We start from the raw sequence: 22,721 nt of genomic DNA, 5'->3' as shown, positions 1-22,721 counted from the left end.
AGGTGGACGGACCGAGGAGGAGCTCTCCCCCTTCCACTCATCCCCTCTGCGTGGCTGGAGGAACTTTCCTGAGCACAGGTCTGACCCTGGCAGGTCTCTACTCTATAAAGCGCTGCTGCTTCTCTTAAAGGCTTCAGGATAATGATCTACTGCGAGGAGCCTTCCTACCCACTTCTCTGGCCTTCTCTCTTATCACTTTTCTAGAGCATTATTCTCTCTTGTCCCAGGACCCTCTTCAAGCCCTAGGGGTGCCGGGCTATTTTCAGGACTGTGGGCTTTTCTCCTGATCTTCCCCTGCTTGCGGACGCCTGGCCAGAACCTGCCGATCCCCTAAGCCTCAACATTACCATCGCTTCCCTTAGGGAGCCTTTCCTGACCACCTCCCAGCCTGACTTCATTTTCTGTCCTTCTAGGTCACCCTCTTCTTTATTACAATGAAGTAGGACAAACCCAACCTTGGAAATAAGAGATGTGGATTTAAATCCTGTTCACCCACCTATCGGTTGCAGGACTTGGGGCAAGTCATGGACCTGCTTAGCCTTGCTTTTCTCATCTCTGCAAGAAACCTGATAGCATCTGCCCCCAGGATTATTTCGGGATTAGGGATAATGTAAGAAAATGCCTGGCATAGAGTGCTTGCCGATAACCTGCCTTTCCCATTGGACTGTGGGCTGCCTGAGGGTGGAGGCTGGGCCCACCTGCTCTCCCCATCCCAGTGCCCAGTGCCTCACCCAGACTGGGCTTGCTGACTCCTTCCCACCCACACTAAGGCCCCTGGGCAGGATGTGCTTGCAGGTGCCAGAGGCACAGCCTATGGTCATCCCATAGAACCGCGGAGGTGGGGGAGAAGGACAGCTGCAGAGGTGGGGGTGCACCCTGAGGGGGAGGTGACCCAGACCTATACAAGGTTTGTGTTGCATGTTTGGGTTTCATGTATTTTGAAGATAAAAGATGATGTTTAAAAAACATTAAAAGGCTGCTTTGTTTCCTCACCTCCAAACCTCCAGAGCAACTATGTTTCGTTTTGACTGTCATGAAGCATGTTTAGGGAGAAAGTGCCATACTTTCTTGTCCTTCCCCAGTTTTCTTCATTTCCTTCCAACTTATTTTCCCAGTGGATTCGGATTCCTTGTCATTCTCTTCCTTCCTTCCTCTCCTTCCTCCCACCACCGTCCCTCCCGGCTGGGCCCATTCTCTACCCCAGGAAACCAGCTTCTGGAAGATGAGGACCTACTCCTTTCCCCTTCACTCGTGCATGCACACATGGAATCTGGAAGAAAGGGGGCATCAAATGCAAGTAAACAGCCTCAGCATGCTTGAGGACAAGAAACCAGCCCACAGCAGAGATGCAGGGGCTGGCCAGCACATTGATCCTCCTCCCTGACTGCCAGAGCAGCACCCCCACCCCTCCCCGGCCATAAACACCCGCTAGGGGTTGGGCCAGAGCCTTCATTGAGATTCTGTTCACAGGGGAGCACCCACTGCCCAGCCTGCCCAGCTCTGTCAGGTGCCCTGATAGCTATGTGAAAAGTGACAATTGCCTGGGCCTCTGGCAGCCTGACAAATGGCTTAGAAGCAGGCCTGAGGCTCCCTGGCGGAGGCCCAGGGCTGCTGCGAGCTTCAGTGAAAGGTGGGAGGGAAGGGAATCTCCTGTCAGAGGGCCTGACTTCAAGGCCGGGAGCAGAGAGAGCAAGAAAGAGCAGGGGAGGGGAAGAGAGTCATAAGGAAGGACCTCAGGCTTCCCGGTGCCCCCCTTCCCCATGGGTAGAGAGCTGTAGGGATTGAGTTCACATTCCAGGGACAAGTGCTGTCTATAGGACGGTAGGGACAACGCATTTGTTTCTCCACCCATAAAATGGGGACAACAATATTATCTAACCGTGGTGAGAACTAACAAATACAAATACACACACATATGTGTTCTAAGCCAGCAATCCTTACTATTTCATGAGAATGAAATATCGTCCTCATTTAAAAGATAAAGTTTCAGAGAGAATGCCTCACTTGCCCAAGGTCACAAGCTAAATAAGGGAATGGATTTAAAACCAATCTGCAAGCCTGCAAAACATATGCCCTTCATCAGTAGGCCATATTATAGATGGGCATTCTGTGTGCTTCTTTGTCTCCATGTATTATCTCTACTGATATAAAGGAAATAAGATTTTTTTTTTTTGGACTCCCTGGTCAGAAAGAAGCAAACACAAACTCAAGATAAAAATCAATCCCCTTATTTTTAAAGTTTAAGTGCTGCAACATTCCACGATGGGGAAAAGAAAAATACACAGCGAGGCTCAGAAATGGGGGGAGCTCTCTGGGCCCTGGGAGGCTGAGAAGGGGGAGGAAGTGAGAGCTAGAGGATTGAAGGCTGCAAAAGCAGAGGCTGGGATGGCCGCTGGCTCCACCCACTGCCAGAGAGCTTGAGGGCCTGCTGCTAGGCAAGGGTGGCTGCTCTTTGTGGGGATCAGCGGCTTGCTTGGACAGGACAGAACCACGTTCATTAATTCATTCAACAAATACTCACAGAGCACCTATGTGCCTCCCACCCTGCGCTGCATGCTTGCATAAAGAGAAATAAGCCCCAGTTCCTGCAGCAGGGGGTTGCACCATCAGGCAGGACAGAGGGAGAAATCAGGCAGCTCCAATGCAGGATGGTGAGGGTCGTGACAGAGGCCCCCGAGGCCCGAGGGCAAGGGGGCAGAGGAGGGCACGGACCCCTGGGGGTGGCCGGGACACAGAGGGCTCCCTGGAGAAGTGGGGTCTACATGGTGAGGGCAGGACCCACTGGGTTACATAGATGAAGGTGAGGCCAGGCAGGGGGCTCTAACCCTACGAGGCTCAGAGCCGAGGTCTGCACATGGTGGCTGGTCGAAGATGAAAGTCACAGTCCTTGAAATCCTATAACCCAGAAACAGGGACCATTAGCAATTTCCCCCCGATGCAGACAAACCTAAGGATAGCTTCTGGCTGAATAGACGGCTAAAGGAAAAGCTTTTATAAAAGCAGAATATACTATAAATATTTTGTTTGCAGAGGTATTGAATTCAATTCTTCTTGAGTTTAATAGAACTTAAAAGAATCATCTTCACAAAACAAACAAACAAACAAACAAACAAGACAGCCTTGTTTCCTCATAAGAGACATTATTTCCTAAAAGATATTTCTAAGGTTAAAAAAAAGAAAGAAATGATGAGAAATATTAAGAGGTTGAAGCCATTCTGGCTTTTTTAAACTACAGGTTTGAATTTTAGTAGAAACACTAAAGAGGGAAGAGGGAGGTTAGACACTTACCAAAGATCACACAGCTAGTCTGTGGTGCAGAAGGAACATGAACTCAGATACAGCTGATTCTTTCTATTATGTTCTTTGCTTCCTGAAGCCAACTTCCTTGTTTTAAAGATCAGAAACTGAGATCCAGAAAGGGTGACCGACTTCCCTAAAGTCATATTTTGATTGGGCAACAAGGAAATTTTGGTGGATCAGATCCTTGCTCTTCACTGTTCTCTCTTCCCTGTGACAAGGGGTCTCCTGCTGTCATTTGCTTATCTGAGAATCCAAGAGGAGTATACGTATATCCCCGCCTCGCTGACTTTGGCCTTGGCCTTGGGACGTGCTTTGGCCAATGGGATGTGAACAGTCATCACATTTGCCACTTCTGCGTGGACACTTTGGATGGGATTTGCATGTCTGCCCTTCGCCATGAAAGTGGCCAATCCTAGATGGGGAAACACTTTCAGCCAGGGCCGCAGATGAGAAGCAGGTGGAGCTGTGCACAGCCCGTGGAGCTGGGGCTGACGAGAGTGTGGCACGAGCAAGGAAGAAACGTTGGCCGTGATAAGCTACCAAGCTCTTGAGGTTGTTACCACAGCAAAGCTGATGCATAGAGCACAGTGTCTTGCAGAAATCTGTTTTTCTCATGCTCAAAGTCACTTTCAATGGTGCAATAATTATGAATGCAGGCCATGAGGGTAAGGGCTGTGTTTGTGAACATTTTAAGCACTAAATGAATAAGAAATAATTAGAGAAGGAGTTGAAGAGGATATGGTACAGGAGGAAAAAAGTATCTGCGGTCCAGATTTCCAAGGTGTCTAAGGTCCGGATTTCCAAGGTCCCCTTCTGATGAAAAGAAACTGGTGCTAGAAGCCCACTCTTTTGGCCAAGAGACAGATGAGTCAGACGTGGCGGTTTCCTTCTCGCACTCCTGCCACATGAAGAGCCATTGGCACGGACTATAAGACATGCGTACCCACAGGCACCTAGTTCTTTTTCTTTCTTTCTTTTTTTTCAGGCACCTAGTTCTGAAACAGAAGATGCTATGGAAAAAGATGCAGTAAATGCCCCCAAATGAATCTATGCCACCAAATCACTGTGTGACCTTGAGGAGGTCATTTTCCTTTTGGCATCACTTTTCTCATTTGTAAAATGAAGAAGCTGAATGAGAATCTCTCATTTTCCTTCTGGCTCCGACATGCTATGATTTGATTGCCTCAAACTCATTAGTCCCAACTGGCTTGAATGGGACCCAGTAGTATTGAGGATAATCATAGGAATCCATCAAAACGTAGCCCAAAGAAGGTAATCTTGAGACTAGAGTGAGATAACTTAGGGAAAGTGCTTTGCATTCGGCGAAGGGCTCTGTTGTGTGATTTTTCATGGAAAAGAGGTGGGCAAATGTGCCCCTTGTCTCCTAACTTGCCTTTTGCCAGCAGCCTTCCCCCAACTTGTAACTTCTAGCAACCTTTCAGGCCATCCTACCTCACCCTCTTTTCTCTCTTCAGAAAGAAAAGTAGCTCTAACCCAAAGGAGGCTGGGATGACACAGTGTAGGACATCAGTCATGTGCTGGGGGAGGGCAGAGAGCAGAGAGGAGAAACCAGACCTCAGAATTCAACAGATCAGGGTTGGAATCCCCATGTCTCTTTTTGCTCATATATAAAATGGGGGTGACTCTTACTTAGCATGGTTGTTCTCAGGATTAAATGATATAAAAAAGCTATGGGCACACATAGCACTCATTTACCCCTGGACAAGGACAACAGGCTTCCTGGAAGTGGTGGCGTGAAGACAAAGCTGAGTGCTGTATAGAATCTTGAGAGCTGAGCGGAGAGGAGGGGCAATCGTTCATAGAGAGGAATGTGTGGGGCGAAGGTTGGGGATGAGTCCCTGTGTACTGAGGGAGGCTGGTGGTTGTGAATGTGGGGAGTCGTGTCCTTTAGTAAAGAAGGAACAGGCAGAAGAGTAGAAGTTTCATGGAAGGGACATAGAGAAAGGAGTCTAAAGCTTTAAAGGTGGAGGCTCTTAATCCAGTAGGTAGTGGGGATCCCTGAAAGGCTTTAGGAAATTATGCTTTAGGAAGTTGTGACTATGCTGGTGCATCTTGGGAGAGAAGCTGCAACCCCACCCAAACCAAGGTGTGGGGAGGGAAAGAGATTGTCACCCCCCCAGAGGAGCTCTGTTGCGGTGCTCCTCTGACATAGAAATCTGAGCCTTGGGGAAAACATCAGACTCCAGCTTGAATTAAAACAGATGTGATTATGGTAGAAAAAATGTCTTCAAGACTTTAAAAGTTCAATTTCCTTCCTTTTAATCTTTCAAGAGAATCACCAGTTTTAAACCCAAGACACTGAAAATCCTACGTAATAAAATGAATCCAGAACTCCATTTGCTGATCAGACCTGAGTTAGATTGCTTTTATTACTTGCTTTTCTTTCAGTAACCTGAAGCTCACAACGCCAGTGGGGCCACGGTGGGCCCAAAGGTTTGGTCCTACCATAGGTTATGCCCTTGCTACTCAGAACAGTCCTCGAACTAAAAACATCAGCATTACCTGGTAGCTTCTTAAAAATGCAGATTCTCAGATCCCACTCTGGACCTTCTGATCAGAATTTGAATAGTAATGAGATACCCAGGTGTATCCTGCACATTAAGGTTTGAGAGGCACTGAGTTACACCAGGCCTTCAGATTGCAGGAATTCTTTACAACCAGAGGAGGTCAGAGTTGGTCCAACCTCTTCATTGAAGTAACCAGGACTTAAGATCCGGAGAGAGGCAAGAACTGTGTTTTCCAAGGTTACACAAGTAGTAAGTATGATTGGTATGGTAAGGTTAATAACGGTAGACCATGGAATATAATAAAAAAATAACTCTCTATAGCTAGCTGGAGATGAAGTACAGTACATCGCAAGCGACTGCAGTTTTGGAGTCAACTCTATGTGCAAGATGTACAACCCAGGCAGGCCAAATTATTTCATCTTTCTGAGCCTCATTTTCCCCTTTTGAGCAAGTGGGAACTTTAAGATCCTCTTGATAAGGATGTGACGGTTAAGTGAAAAGATGTATGTGGAATACTTACCACAGTCCGGTGCTCACTAGATAGCAACTGTGAGATTTCAGAGATGCAGCCAGAACCCAACGCTTCAGAATCCTACCTACTGTCTTTTCTCCTAATCACAGAGTCAATCCAAGTCTTACTAATGGGCATGGTTTTCTAATGTAATAGGAGTTCCCTCTGCAGGATGGATAGCCCCTTCTGTGTGTCCACGTACCTCTGAGCTCTTTCATCTCCTGGCATTTACACACACCTACAATGGCTGGATCTCTTCTCTGTCTTCCCCACTAGAACACGTCTTGCCTTAGAACAGGTACTGTGGCTTTTATCTCTGTCTCCCCAGAGCACATCATAGTAGATGTACTGGCACATGGAAGGAGTGAGGGATGGAAGAGAGGTGGGAAGAAAGAGAGAAGGAGGAAGGAAAGGAGGGAAAGAGGGAGGGAGCTGGGAAGATGTTGGGTGTTGGAAGGCAACCATTTTACAGCATGATGGATTCATTCAGAGAAATAGCTTGACAGTACAGAATTCATCTTTTTATGACTGTGACAACACTAATACATTTATTTCCCTTCTGAAATTAACTTTCTAATATTAAGAAAGGTCAAGATGAACTGCAGCAAAATGAGACATTTTGTCATTTTTAACAAATTATACCAAAGCAGACTGTCAGATTAAAGGGGTCACCGTTTTGAGGTCTAAACGCTGGTGCTGATTGCATAATCAGAACTAATGCTTGTCTTTCTCACCTTTCCCTGCTCACAGACCTCTAATGGCTCCCTTTGGCCCAAATGATAAAATTCAAATATCTCGGCCTGGTGTTCTGAGGCCCTTGAGAGTCTGATCACTTCTTAAAAAAATCCATTCCTTCCCCAAAAGGACATTCTAACCAGCCAGACCCACCTTCTTCCTACTATTCTCTTCCCCTATTGACTTTGCCCATGTGATGCCTCTTGTCTTAACTGCCATTATTTCCCACTGGACGTTCAGAGAGTCTCTCTGTCCTTTCTCTGCCCTACCCATCCAACCCGCTTCCTGGCCCCTTGTTCCTCAGGACTTGGCTTGCTCTGGTCTGAGCCTGCCACGTCTGATCTTTTAGCCTTGAGTTGGCCTTGACCATGGCTTGGATGTGGAGTTCCCTCTGCCTCACCCACAGTTTGCTCTACTCTACCTGGAGGTATTTGGGGAAGCCTTGGAGGTCTATGAGAGGACACTGAGTGTGGGTGATCTGTTAAAGGGAAAAAAGAAAGAAAAGAGCCCTAACCCTCTGCCCTGTTCGTTCTGCTCCCATCATCCTTTGATCCACCCATTTGTGAACTTGGCCCTGGGCCAGAAGGGGGCCATCTGGACTCAGAAGAATGAAAATTAAGCCCTGACTCTATCTTTTGGGAAAATTACTTAATAACTGTAGTCCTTAGTTTCCCCATTTGCAAAACAAAACACATAATCCCTACCTCACAGCATTACAGCAAGCATCCTATGAATGCTTGTATGTGATGGTGCTCTGAAAGCTATACATCTCTGTGACATATTAGTAAAAATAATTATGACAAGACTCATGTGCTAGTGACTCATCCCAAGGGCCTACAGTGCATGTGCTCCAATCTGGTAGAGGTCACAGGGGCCTGAGTTTGAGTCCCAGCTCTACAGTATTGTCTCAGTGTGCAACCTTGGGCATGCCGGTTCCCTGCCCTGGGCTTATGTCTTCTCTCTCTATTCTCTTTCTATGGAAGATTAATTTGGAGCACCTCTTAAGATATTCCAGCTTGAGGTTCTCTGGTTCCATATAGAGTTCTCCAAGAAGCCAGAATTAAGTTACTGATTCAAGGTTAAAAGTGACCGCATTGGAATCAGCCAGCCCCATTCAAGATCCCAACTCCTAATTTACCTGGCATGTTCAAACCATGGAGTCCATTCTGGAATTCTTAAAGCAAGTGCTCCATATAGTGGTTGGGAGAGGGGCAGGGTATCCAAAGTAATGGCATAAACCTGGTATTCCATTTACAATGTCAACTAAATCTAAATACAGTGGAGATAATTCTGAACATTTGCTACTAAAAGAGGTGTCATCATATTAAAAAAAAAAAAAAAGCTAAATCAATAGAACTCCTCTTTTCTAGGTTTGCTGTTTACATGTCTTTTAAACATGAAAGAGGACACCCCCCTACCGAGAAACGTTGAGCGTCCTGCTAGCTGCTCACCCCACGCTGCACTGTGGAAGTGGGCCCTGGGGTCACGCAGAGCTGGCTTCCATTTCCAGCTCTGCGCCCGCCTGAAGTATGACCTTGCAGGTTCTAACCGCTTTTCATTTGTTCCTTCTTGAGACTGACATTTTACTGATGTGTTAGGTATTGTGCCCTGGGCGAGAGAATGCAGAGGTGACAGAGATATAGTTTTATCCTTCAAGGAGTTCACAGCTGAGTAGAGAAAACAAGCACATAAACCAATCAGCGTGATGTGGAGTGATAAATGTGTGCGCCAGGGGAGACTGCGCTCAGGTGGGGAGTTGTGGGGGGTCGTGCATGCTGAGCCTTACTTTTCTCACCCGAGAAACAGGGATAATGATGCCCATTTCCTATGGATTAGATGAGGCAATGCTGAGCACTTAATAGATGCTCAATAAGTATCAGCACCTTCCCCCTTTCCTACTCCCACTCCCACACCCGGGTGCTGAGAGGCTGTTTTCATCTGCCCCACCTGCTCCAGAAGATCCAGTCACATAGCAAAGATGTCTCTTAAAGAATGTGCCTTAGCAGCTGGAGGATTTTTCAAGGTCACAGCTGGAGCTAAACTCTAACAGGAAAGAAACTGTCTATTTGTAACTGAGAGTCAACTTTTCTGACTGCTGAGTGTGTGCTGGTTGTGCCAGGAGTGTAAAGAGCTTTGGCTTTGACAGGCCCTGTGGGCACAGCCAGAAAGGGGCCATTTCTGTTGAACGGGCTTATCTGCTAATCAGTGTCCAAACTCCACCTTCCAGCGAGACCCTGTCCAGAGCCTCAGCTGGTGAAACCTGCTCTGAGCCACACCCGGGGTCTGGAATTCTCCAGGAGACAGTTCCTGAGGGTTACGTTCCCTGATATTATTCACTTTAGAATCATCCTTGCTGTCATCACACCTTAGGGATTATAGTGAGTTCCCCCTCCCCAACACACACACACACACACACACACACACACACACACACACACGGTGCCCATACTCACACTGTAGGAATGACACAAATCCTCTTGCCTTCTGAATTCACCCAGAATGGATTAGAACAGACAAATATGGGAAGCCCTCAGAGAGAAAGGATCCCACCCCTGGAATTGAGCTTACTGTCCCTCAATGAAAGGTATTAGTGCAGCTGAAGAAAGACTCACAGAAGGGAGTTGGGCGGTGGTCAGAGAAGCCGAGATGAGGGCCGAGGCCTGCTCCCTGTCTTTTACAAGACCTACTTGCAATGCTATTTCAATAAACAGAGCTATGGCCATTTTTAAAATAATACAGCTTGAAGATGGTGATAGTGTTCTGAAATTAACCTTGAAATCGAGAAATTCACATTGAAATATCAGCTACTGTACACTACCAGATATGAGCTTATGATAAGAATACATGCTAACATTTATTGAGTGCTTATAGTTTACCAGACTTAGAAAATCCTACACCAAGTGCAGTGTCATTTTTCAATCCTTACAAGGGCATGATTTGAGGTTTGCTCTGGGGAAGTGGGGTCCCTGTCATGCTTACCAAGAGGACAAGGAATTGGCAGACTGCCTAGGATGTTAGGAGTCTGGATTTTGGCACGTCTGAGATAGGGGTTCTGAGAAGAGGGGAGTAGAGGTACAGTGGATGGGTGGTTGCATGCAAAGACAGACAGAAGGACAGCTAGTCAGAAGATCGATGTATAGACGGCTATCAACGCACCCCAGTTTCCTTCTATAATGTGGGCTGGGCTGGCTTCCTCAGGCTCCAGTCCTAGGGGTTGGCCAGCACCAAGTAGCTGCCTTGGGAGTTTGGTTCTATTTTACAAAATGAAGTCCCTCCTTACATCTGGGTGGCCAGGTCCCCTCCTCCTTCCATAACATTTTTTTTTTTCAAATTTTAAACTTAAAATATACTTGTAGAAAATTGCTGGGAAATAAAAAAAAAAAAAAAAAAAAAAGCAGAGATGAAGGAAACAACCCTTGTGCCCAGAAATGCCACTATTAACATCTACTTCATATCCATTCTTTTGTGTATGTTTTAAACCTAGTTGTTATATGTCTTAACATATAATACATAAGCAACTTTGTCTTCTGCTTCTTTTCACTTAAAATTATAGCATAAGCATTTTTACAATATTGTAAACTCCTCATAAACATCCATTATATGAATGTATCGTGATTCATTTAATCAGTTTCCCACTGTTTCCCACTGTGAAGGCATTTAGATTTTTTTCTCAGTTTTTCACCATTTATAAGTAATATGGACTTTTTTGGCATAAATCCTTATTCAGACTTCAAATTATTTTAGTCTAGGTTTGTAGTACTACAATTGCTGGCTAAAAGCTACAAACAAAACAATATATTTTAAGCCCCAGAAAGTCATAGTAACACGTTTTTCTCTCCCTTTTGAATTCCAAGTCATTTCCAGTCCCTGATAGAGAACCTCCTGGATTTCAGGATGAAGTCCAAGCTTCCTGGGGTAGCACACCAGGCTCTATGAGCGGTCTCGGCCTACCACCTTGCCTTACTTCCCCCCTTCTCCACATGCTCCCCTCAGTCCAGCACCCCGAACTCCTTAGAATTCTGAGTGTAGTCGCCTGTCTGACACACGTGCGCTCACACATGCTGCTCCCTCTGCCTGTAACGCTCCCCAGTCTGTCTAAACAACTCCTAGTCTTCCTTTAAAACTCACCTCCGAGTCACCTTCCCCAGCAAGCCTTGCCTGACCCCAAGTCCAGTAGACATGACCTGCTTCTCCCACAAAGCATCCAGACTCCTTGCCTGTCATGATGCTTACCACCTGTCCTGCCATCATTGGTTTACTGAGTCAGGAGCTCTAGACCAGGGGTTTGCAAGCTTCCTCTGGCCATGGAATCCTTTATTCAGACACATCTTTCATACTGATAAAGGTTAACCTCTGTTGAGAATATATGTGCTCTGCAAAGTGCCTTCAGCAAGTCCCAGAAATCGGTTTGGTTAATCCTCACAACGACCTCTTACAAATGAGGATGCAGATGCTGGGGAAGGGAAGGGAAGGGACCTGCCCAAGATAACAAAGCTAGCAGGTATTGAAATGAGATTCAAACCCGGGCCTGAACCTGAGCTCTTAATCACAAAATTATACTGCTCCTGTTAAAATGAAGAGGAGCCACATGGGAGGGAGGGGGTCCTCAGACCTCTTGCCATTTTTCCAAAAACAGTTTGAAAACCCCTGCTCTACTCTGCATCATCAGTTCCTTGAGGGAAGTGACTATTTCCTATTTGCCTTTCTATTCTAATATATAGCGCCTGGGCTGTGAAAATGTTTATTGAATGGATAAATGAAAAATCTTTTTCTTTCAAAGATGACGGGGAAGTTACTCTTTTATCTTTATGCTTTACTAGCCTTGAAGTGAAAGCGAGCAATGCGAACCTAGAGGGACTTGCTGAGCGGGAGAGCACCAAGGCTCATTGGCCAGGCGGCCAGGCTGTGTCCAGGCCGATAAGACTTCCCACGCCAGACACTGGGGACGGGTATGGGGCTTGGGGGGTGGGCATTAGAACTTCTGGAAGATGGGGCAATTTCTTGATGAAAGGTTAAACAGGGAAGCAGTGATTAGTTTGGTCCTTTTCATCAGAATTCAGCTCTCTCCACCACGGTAAATAATGGACTAATTAGGCATCTGGCTTACTTGATTTCCCATGGCTAAGGCCAATTTCTGAAATGCAATATGCTATTTGATGTAGCAGCATGAATTCCTCCTGGGCTCCAGAGCCTCCCAACAGCAACAGCCAAAAATAACTCTCGGAGAAGTTCCCCACACATTGAACACAACACCTTAAATGTGACTTGTACTCTGTTATAGGCTGGATAGGCTGAGAGCCTAACGGGGTAACAGGCTTATGCTGATCGCAACTGGTTCAAACCAGAGGCCCGGAAGGGGAGGAGTTTACTGGGGTGGGGGGGGGCAGCGGTGAGAAACGGATAGGATGGGTTAATGGGAAAAGCCCCTGGACGAGATGAGCTGGGGCTATACTGGACTGGTTGGGTAAGGAAAAAGATGTTATCCCAGGACTATCCACAGAGACTCCTTTTTAGCTCATTGTGGCTAGATAATTGGATGACCGTGGCATAGGGAAAATGGGGAAGCCAGCTTGGTCTAACTTAGGAACGAGGGTAAGTTGAACAGACACCAGTAGCAGAGAGAGAGTAAAGAGAATTTTAGAATTTGTGGATTTGCGATGGAGATCCTACATGGCTCGATTCTAACATTCTAGAATTTCTGAATTTGTGAGCTTGAGAAAAAATTCCTTATGTGGGAGCTCTTGGTGACAAGGGATCAGCAAGGGCAAAAGATGAAGGAAAGAAGATGAGTCAGTGGAAATGCAGAACAATGAGAGAGAAGTGCGGGGGATGGGGGTTTGAAAGCCTAGGGTGCCATGGATTTCTCTGGGCTGCTTCAGTGCCATCCTGCTGGCAAACAACGTGTCAGATGAGGGGGCCAACAAGATTTCCCCAAACACTCATCAACAGCCTACTAAGTGTGGGTCCCTACCAGGGGATGGAGGTAGAAGCTGAAAAAGACAGAGCTTCTGTCCTTGAGAAGCTCAGTCTAAAGGAGGCAGGGAAACAACCCCCCACCTGGAGAGACGGCTTTTTAATCAATGCTTAAGAGGTCCTCTTTGAGCTGCCAGTGAGTGGCCAGACCTGCCCAGGGAAGCAGGGAGGTAGATCCTTGGCTCTGAGGGGGTTTGCAATTTAACTGAAGGAATGGAAACCAGAGGACATCAGGGGAGATGCTGCTATGGCACCACGGCCCCCAACTACACTCCATGCATGTTTATGGAATAAACCCACTAGATGGAAGAAGCTGGGTCTGCTAATACAAGAACAAAGCAACAAAATGCTCTGTGGGCCAAAGGGTTCAAGGAAATCTTAGAGAAGGTGGGCCTGGAGGTGCGTTCTGGAGATTAAGTAGAATTTGGAGAATGACTTCGTGTGTCTCTTGACTCAGCAAATTCTCGTCCCTCTTTCAGAACTCTGTTCACACGTTAATTCTAGGTCTTGGTGAGTGCATTTCTTCTTTCTTGCCTGTCTTTCCTCTCTCTCTCACCCAAAATGCATCCACAGAAGGTCTGTGCCCTGCACTGGGTGTCAGGGATCAGAGATGACAAAGGTGAAGTCTAAGACCTCCGTGGGATCCCAGTCTGTGGGAGGGTACAGGAGCTGGGGAGAGCTGGGTCAGTGAGGTAGGTGCTTGTAATGGCCAAATGCATAAAATATTAGTGGCTCCATTTCTCACATATTAAAGGCTATTTATAGCCATATGATCTCATCCTGAGAGAAATCCCATGGGACCGACATCCCAGTTGCCCAAATCGCCAAATAGGGAAAAATAAGACACAGAGTTTAGTTGGCCTGACTCAAAGGGAAGCTTCTGGAAGCTTTGCTGACCTTCATGCAGTTGAAACAATATGTATCTAGTTAGTCAATGAGAGGTATCCAGAGTCTTTCAGGATGAAAAGATGTTAGAAAAATTGAAGGAAAAATGAACTTGACAGGAGCCTTGCTCTGAAGTGGGAGATCCATCTCTCCGCTCGGCTTGCTTACCAAAGTTATAATAATCCAGAGAGTTAGAAAGACCACGGCTTTTATCACAGGTGGGAGAAGTCGGTCTTTAAAAAAGTAACAACTTGTCTTAAAATTTCTAAAAGTTTCAAAACCATCTCAAACTATTGTAGGAAAAACTGTAAACATTTCATGAACCCGAAACACCCTATGTTCTCCGAGCCCGCTGTGCAGTATTACGTTTACCTTTAGTCTTTGCTTCCATATTGAACCTTCCCCTGGTGGCTATTTACTGACTTACTGGGCCGTGTTGGTAGGAGTGGAAAAATATTCGAGTGGACCTAAATGTGTGACCTGCGGCTGTGGTGTGAGTGCATTTAGCCTATTCCTCGTGAAACCTCTGGCGGCTGGCTGCAGTCTGCACATTTCAACAGGGCATTCCTCTCCACCCGACCCAGGGCAAACATCCCTCTTCACCTTATAAAACACTTAAGGTCACACACATCAGGCCTTTCTCCAACCTCTGGGTAAGCAGGTCAGGGCTTATTCTCCCCTTCTAGCACATGGGCACACTGAGGCCTAGGACAGGAACATTTATGGGACATCTGCATGTGCTAAGCACCCTCCTAGGCATTCACTCCAGGCTGTCCTTCACTGGCAGACTTCTGTCCCTTGTCGTGGAAATCCTGCCCATCAGGGGAGTCTTCACAACTGCAAAATGATGCAGAGATGCAGATGGTTGGAGCCAAATGGGGCTCATGGAGTCATCCTTCAACCCCTACAATGTACAGACTGGGGTGCGGTGAGGCAGGAATGAAAGGCCCAGAGAGGGGAAGACACTTGCCTCGGAGTGCCAAGCTGATTAGTGGTTTGTCTGCTCTGGTGGGGGGTGCTAGTTCTCGGTCTCTCTTGAAGCTGGCACAGCTTTAGCTGCTCTCTGCAGGGGACTTTTGGGGGCATACAGCCAGACACTTGGGGATGGAATGAAAGTTTGGGAACCTACAGTCCAGATTCCTGGGCTCCCTAGGCCTCAGGAAGAGAGTCTGCTAAAGCCCTAGGGATGTGGTTTTCCCCCCAGGGTGGTCCTGCCTCTTCCTAGGGGGTGCTAAGCATCCTGCCATAGGGGATGCCAGAGTGGTGGCCTCCTGCTCTCCTGGTTTGCCCCTAAGTGTGTCTGTGGGTGGGGACGGGTGCCCCCAACCTTCTATCCCCATCCTTGCCAAGGTGGCTTTACCCCTTTTACCCAGGCGGTCAGGTACGAACACGCAGGTGTCCCTTTGTTTCTGGTGAGGAGCTGCCATCTAAGGGCCTTCTGATCTGGCGACCCAGTGAAACCCCTGCCCATGCTAAGAGCAGACCTCACAGCCCCTTCCTGCCACTTTAACTGAGTGGGGACACTGGGCCTGGCTGTGGGTGTGTGTGTAGGCTCTTGGTGTAACTGGACCGCTGCCTGCCTACCTGCTATGTACCATGTCTATGCTTTTGTGTATATGTTTTCTGTCTTATGTCTGTGAATGCATATGTCACGTGTTGTGTGTGAGTGTGTCTTCTGTGCAGTGAATGAGTGCTGGTTCTGCGTGTGCTAGGTGACCATGTCACCGACTGCTCTGTTTGTCCTGCAGATGTGTTATACCTTATTTATTTATTTGACAGAAAGAGAGCAGCTTCTCTTGAGGACTATAGGAGGCAAGCGAGGAAAAAAACAAAAAACAAAAAACCTAGGCTGTGTTGCTCTATTTTAAAAACTGCTCCGTGTTGTTATGGCAGCTAATTTTCCTTAAATGATTTAAGGAAACAGATCTGTCTAAGAGCTACAGCCAAGTTGTTATAGCAACACAGGCCTTTCTCCTCCAGGAAAAGGGGGGTATCCCCCCACCCCCTGCCCTAGAGCATAGGAGCCTCTCACAAAAGCAACCCTTGGGCTCTGAGAGGCTCAGGGCAAAGGAAAGGACGGGAGGGGCCCATTCACCTCCCACCTGGGGGATCCCTGGGGATCCTCCTTAGCAACTGCCCTTGCAGCTCTCAGCTCCGGTCTCATTGTCCTTCACCTGGACTTCCACAAGAAGCACCTGATGGGCTTCTCTTCTTTCACTTCGTCTCATCTCCTTTGATCCACTCTCCACACTGCAGCTTTCAGAAGTTTCTAAAAGCGTATGTCATTCAACATAATATTCTCTATGGTGCCATGTTCTCTGCTACATGCTGGATAGGCACAGGGCAGTCCTTGAATGGCACGCCAGGAACGTTGGCCTTTACTCCACAAGTAATGGGGAGTCATTGAAAAGTCTTAATCAGGGGATAGAGACCCAGTTGGATTTAAATTTTAGAATGACACTAGAGTTTCTCAATTGGGGGACTGAGTGGTCGGGAATACTATTCATGGATCTCTGTCTCCCTTGATCAAATGTTTTTGATGGCTTTCTATTGACTACGCTAATTCTCAAGTTGGAGAGATGGTGTGTGCTGGGATAGTCCCAACAAGTGGCATTTTGTTCCATGGCCTTGATTTTTTTTTATAGTCATGTTACTCAATTCAATTAAAAATCAATTTAAAGGAGGGCCTAAGACTTTTTAAGATTGTAACTGGACACAGGTGAGAGGAGGGCCTGTGCATGCTCTCGCATGTGAGTGACTCAGGTGGCACTACTGATGGTGTGATGTGAAGTCGCTGACATACTCTACAGTATACGTGCCAGGTAGGGGGTGAGCTCTCACCTAGAAGGTGCTATCCTCTCTGGGGCTAATTACCTGGGGAAGATGTAGAATGCTCAGACCTAATATCAGGGAAGGAGAAGCCTGGATATGAAGTAGAGTTGGAACTGGCTCCCCTGGTCTTCACACTGAAGGTAGTGAACTGTCTAAGAGCAACTCCTGAATAAAACGTGGTCGGATGGTGGGAGGACAGGGACCCAGGGATCTGAGGGAGCTCCTGGTGGCCAGAGAAGGGTATCTAATTTAATGGTGGGTAGGATGGGGCAGGCCCTGAGGTCAGGAGATGACCAGAAGATGACCAGAAGCCTGCGTCAGGGGAACCAGAGTGGGTGATGCCATCTGAGCTTCTGTCCCTGTGAGTTGAGGACAATCTCAGCAGGTTGCAGGGAATGCTAGGAGTGGGTTTACATCCACAGATCAGAGCCTGAAGTAAAAAGGGCACAGCAATGGTGGCGCCAGTGTCTGGGACACTCTGAGGGAGAGATGAGATTGGGGAAATAAATGTATGTGGTCCGGTTGCTTCCTTTCATTGGGGAAATCTTATTAAAACTAACTTACAGAGGCTCTGGTTTACTTCATCATTTGCTTCGCCTTTACTCTGAGCACCTGTTCAGAGCCAGGTCCCTGCTGGGCACTGGGGACTCTGAGATGCATCAGCCAGGCCCTGCCTAGGGGACAGTCCATCACAACCGGTAAACAAAAGCCATGATGTCCACAGGGGGCTGTCCCAGGAGTGGGCATGAAACACTTTATATCTAAGATCCAGTGTAGTCCTCTGGGTAAAACCCTCCGTGGTTAAGATCATCATTTAGTTCCCAAGGCCTGGAGACGGGGGAAGGGTTTAGTGAGCAAAACACTAGTGTAGGAAAGCAGCCTTTGAAGTAAATGCCATCATTAGCACAGGCCAGCAGGCTCCTTGCCCAGTGAGGACGCAGGAGGGCGCGTGCCTGAGACCCACAGGCAGGCTGAGCATATTACTTGTGCTCAACTCCAAAGTGAGCATGTCTGAAGCTTGTCCCCAGGCTCACTGCCTCTCCTGAGTTCCCACCTCAGGAAGGGCATCACATCTACTCCACTGTCCGGGCCAAACCACGGACGTCATTCAAAACTCCTTCCTGTCCCATCAGCCAGTCGCTAAGCTGCCCACAGCTGGCTCCATAAGCCTCTCCAACCCTACAGCAGCAGCAGGCTCCACTGGTCTCCAGCCTCTAGCCTGGCCCCCTCCAAATCCACTCCCTCACAGGCACCAGGGGGCTCTTTCTGAAATGTAAAGCTGATTCTGTGACCTCCCCGTTCCCACAAGAATAAAGTCCAAATTGCACCCTATATCATAACCCCGTCTTCTCCTCTGCGCGCCCCTAGTGCCAGCCACACTGAAGGAGCTGGCAGTCTCGTGAGGGTGCCTCTCTCTCAAGGCAGGTACACAGATGTCGCCTCTGCCTGGAAAGCCCTCCCTGCCCCGGGAATCTTTCAGCATCACCTCAGGCAGGGCTTCCTGGGCTGGGTTCCTTCTCTGGGCTCCCACAGCCCCCGGGCCTTCCTCCACAAATACTCCTGGGATAACTGCCTGCAAGTGCCTGTCTCCACCAGGCTGAGAACTCCTCAGGGGTGGATGGCAGCCTTGATGATTCCAGCATCCAGCACAGAACCTGAAGGAGTTTTGTGAGGAACAGTGGTGTTCACAGACATAGTGCCCACCCGCCAGGGAGGGTCTGCTGATTCTCTGCTTTCTGGCTCCGTCAAGCAGAAGGCCACCGAGATGGAGGAGTGAGGCCGTGAGCATTTAGAAACGAGGCCAGAGGCTGTCCTGACAGTTCACGTAGCTCTGGGTTGAGTGATTATGATGACGTGCACAACAGCAGAGGTCAGGAGGAGAAAGCATTCCAGGATATTAGGGCAGATGCCCTTGGGTACTGCAGTGTCTGCAACTGGACACAATGACTCTTGAAGTCCAATCCAAATAACGTCTGTTGAGGATCTGCTGCACACCAAGTACTGTCCTAGGTGCTTTCCCACAGCTTTAAAGTAGAAAGAGGGTGTAATTTATCATCTAAACTGGGACACTTCAAAGAGTGAAAGGGGCCACTGTTAATACTCTAGGACAACAGGTATGAATAGGAACTGCCCCAGGCAAGCCAAACTTACCACCATCCTGCCCACAAGTCACAGTTTGTGTGCTTTCCCCTCACCCCCATAACGCCACACACAATTTGTGAATCTATATTTATCAGCATTTACTTATTTAATGTCTATTCTCTCACAGATTGCAAGGGTTAGGGTTTTGTTCACTACTAGAAAAAGTCTCAGTGCCTACTGTATAGGAACTACTTGATAAATATTTGTGGAAAGAAGAAAGGCAAGACTGGAGTAGAAGCCTGGGCATGGAGAGCGGGAGTGGGCAAGAGAGAAGAGGTGGAGGGAGCTGGGATCCCTGACTCTCATGTTAGTGCTCCGTGTCCTTGCTTGGGTCCTAAAGGAGTGGACTTTCAGGAATAGCACAGCGGAGGCAATGGGCTGAGCATCCAAGTGTGCTTATTAGGATCCAACTAGCTGATAAGCAACCTATTCATGGCACAAAAAGCATCTGACTATCCCTGTCACTCAGTGTCACCTGATCTATGCTCTGCAGCGTGGATCAGTGCCCAGTTGTTTGCGAGCAAATCAATGACTTCTCAGTGATGACAGCAATGAAAGGCCCAAGCCTCTTCTCCTTAGCAAACTTAACCCTTCTCTCTGGTTCCTCCTCCGTGCCTCACCCGCCAGTTCTCTCCTCGGGGATTCATCTAAAACACCCTGTTTGTTCAGCGGCCCCCACTCTATCACTTCTCCTTTCCTATGTCTTTTGTTTTTTAATCATGCCTCATTGTCCTCTCTATGAATAACTGTTTTCTATCTATAAACCATATTACAGTTGGCATAACACGATTTGCCATGTTCAATCCAATTCAGTTCAACCAACAGTTTATTGAATTTTTATAATCAGCCAGATTGGGAAAAATGTAGAGGCAATGGCAGTCAAAGCGCCCTAAAATCACAGTTATCAAAGTTAGAAGAGATTCAGACTCCGATGTCATCTCACTCCAGTGTCTTCCAAACAACTGAGTCTCCTCTATGCACCATTTTGTCAGTGTCATTTAGCTTCAAGGTAAACAAAGTTTAGTAACGCAAAGTTCAGAGCTCCTACATCCACTCCATCTCAGGCAGCTCTAGTTGGTAAAAAGTTTCCTTTCTCTATAGGCCTGGCCTCCTCCTTTGGCCTCCACCCAGGAGATGTCTGTCCTATCCTCTCTGAGAGCTCTTCAGGGATAGAATGATTGTGGTCTACTTCCTTTCTCTAACCGACGAAACCCCAACATCTTCTCCTATTTCTAACAGAGTCTTGCCCCTATAAGCAAACTCCATATGGACACCATTATTCCCCTTCATTCTGGACTAGCAGGCAGGCCCTATTCTCTGGGAACAGGTTCACCACTACCACCATAGCCCCCAAGTCCAACCATGTGGTTCCATTGTGGCTGTCCTGTCCTTACATATCCTTGCCTCGGGGGCCAGAGTTGACCTGCCCAGAGGTAGCATGTCCCCCAAGTTAGGCCAGTCACAGTCTTCGAGGACTGGAACTAGAAAACAAGATTGAATCACTCTCCAGTGGTGGAAGCCAATAGATGTGACACCTGACACATGTCTCCTACAGGTGGAGGAGGCCAGTCTAGTCTTTAGTGATATGAGATACTTGGGTACTCTTGTAACAAATTCTCTATTTTTCGTAAACTCATTCAAGTCATATTTCTTCTGCTTATAGCTGAAGAACCTTGACGAATATGAATCTGCTTTGCTATATTTCCTTTATCCCATGAGGCCTCCTGAACCCAGATGAACCTGATATTTTTGATGTGTAGAGGAAGACTCGGGTCTATCCGATTTAGAGACAAGAGCAGCAGGCCTAATACCCATCCTGGTTTTGACCCTGCACTCTTAATTTGTAGCTCCTAGTAGAATTTCCCAGGACAACACTGCCCTTTCCCAGATTAAGCCATAAAATCAGCAGGTGCTGAAGGGGTTTGGTTACTCACTGGGTCATTGTACATCTGGATGATGAGCTGTTTCACTCCATGCAGGGTAGGGTGAGCCCATGGAGAGGGATCCAGCCAGTGGCGGTTCAGGTCAAACCCCATCAGAGAGCACCTAGGTTGTACCCAGAGTCAGAGTCAGTATGAACAGGACAAGCCAAACTTGACACTTACCAAAATACAGCTAGGAGTAGGAGCAGTCCCTGTCGCATCTACCGAGCCTTTATTTTTTGCCAGAGACAGCTCTAAACATTTTACGTGCATTAATTCATTTAATGCTTTCAACAACCCTATGAAGTCACCATCATTATAATTCCCACTTTATGTAAGAAGAAGCTGAGTTCAAATATTTCTGTGGAGGAGTCTGATTTCAGCACCTGTGCTCTGAGACCACAGACACATGTACATCTCTCATACAGGGCAGGAGAAAGAAGCATTCAGGCTGAAGTCACGGGTGCCCCTATTTTTCCTCACGGTCTCACACCGCAGCTAATCCATTGTCTCTACCTTCAAAATGCATTCAGAACCCGACACCCCTTTATTACCCTCCACTGATACCACCTTGAAGTTGCACCAAGATCCCAAGTATTGTAACGATCTCTTACCTGGTCTTATTTCCACCTTGGCAACCTCCCAGCCCACTTCTAACCCCCCCACCCCATTTTCCACTCAATATCCAAGGTGATCCTCTAAAACATAAGTCAGATTATGTCCCTTTTAAAATCAAATGGTCCCTGTTAGGTGCAGAGTAAAACCCCTTACAAGCTACCAGTCCCCATGTGGTCCTTCCCTGCTAACTTCTCTGACCTCAGCTCCTACCACCATCCCTCCTGCTTCCTCTGTGCCAGATGCTGGACTCCTCATTGTTGTCCCAACACAGCAGGTGCATCCTTCCTCGGGGCTTTTGTACAGGCTGTCCCTCTGCCTGGAATCCTCTTCTTCCAGATACCTTAATGACTCGTTTTTACTTATGTCATATCTAATTTCAAATGTCAACTGCTCAGTGGAGGCTACCCTGACCACCTTCTCTGTACTCTCCCTTGAACACATTAAAGAACTTCATTAGGGCAACTGCAATCATGACTCCTGGTTCTCCTCCTGTCCTTCCTTTTCTTACTTCAGATCTACTCAAAGCCCTGCTTATACCTGGGAAGAGATGTCACTTCCAGGTCCCCATGCCGCCACCTGCTGGGTGGCAGTACCTACACACCCTACACGTACTCTCTAGGCCAGGCCAGGCTGAGGTATAATTTCCCGAAACCCTGTGCTTGCTCACAACTCAAATGATCACTTTCCTTCTCTCTAATCCATCCTTTTCTAATCCCTAGAATGTGTCCCACTCAGGTTTTCCTATCTTGCTTTCCTGATCAAGATTCATCTATGACTTTCAGTCACCCATATAAGTCTGTTCCTTGCAGATTTTTAAGCAGATTCAAAACTGATGGGGGCCATACCCTTTCTCTCTGCTTTCTGTGCCCAAATTGTCCTCCCTTTTCTTCTCTATCCCTCTGCCTCACTTTTTTACACCCCCATTTCATCTTCCAAGCTCCTTTCTTTCCTTAAGCAATACAATTTAACCCCTTCTCAACTTATTAAATTCATATTCCCATCCCTACTCAGAAAAATAAAGGACTCTACTGGGAATCCACCTCTCCTTCAAGATGGTTAGGGTGGGTATGGGGGGGGGGTAAATAATAATAATTTCCCCTTGTGCTTAAAATAAGCATTGTGGGAATCTTGTAGGAGAATAACTGATGTTTCATGGGGGCACACAGGAAAAGGTTTCATTGAGGAGAAGCCTCAATGAGTTGGGTCTTGTTGAATGAATAGAATTTTTCCAGGTGTTGGGGGCAGAAGGAAAAGTATAAGCAAAGAAAGGAACAT

At 47.2% G+C, this 22,721-nt stretch overlaps 1 protein-coding gene and 1 long non-coding RNA gene across 15 annotated transcripts in view; both read right to left on the bottom strand.

Annotated features, from left to right (window-relative positions):
- Positions 1–22,721, bottom strand: part of LOC140602551 (BEN domain-containing protein 5) — a 1,370,322-nt gene that overhangs the window by 75,987 nt on the left and 1,271,614 nt on the right. For all 14 annotated transcript variants that reach the window (XM_072772197.1, XM_072772199.1, XM_072772202.1 and 11 more), the window contains one exon: positions 20,841–20,952. In XM_072772197.1, the coding sequence (XP_072628298.1) occupies positions 20,841–20,952 (112 nt within the window). The remainder of the gene's footprint in view (positions 1–20,840; positions 20,953–22,721) is intronic.
- Positions 2,213–3,790, bottom strand: LOC140602556 (uncharacterized). Its single transcript, XR_012005487.1, has 2 exons — positions 3,289–3,790; positions 2,213–2,895 (listed from the first exon to the last, which is right to left on the bottom strand). It is a non-coding gene; the product is annotated as an uncharacterized lncRNA (long non-coding RNA).

Source organism: Canis lupus, chromosome 13 (genome assembly GCF_048164855.1).
Source record: "Canis lupus baileyi chromosome 13, mCanLup2.hap1, whole genome shotgun sequence".
Lineage (NCBI taxonomy): Eukaryota > Metazoa > Chordata > Mammalia > Carnivora > Canidae > Canis > Canis lupus.
The sequence above is the reverse complement of the archived record's forward strand: the minus strand, read 5'-3'. Positions and strand labels throughout refer to the sequence as shown.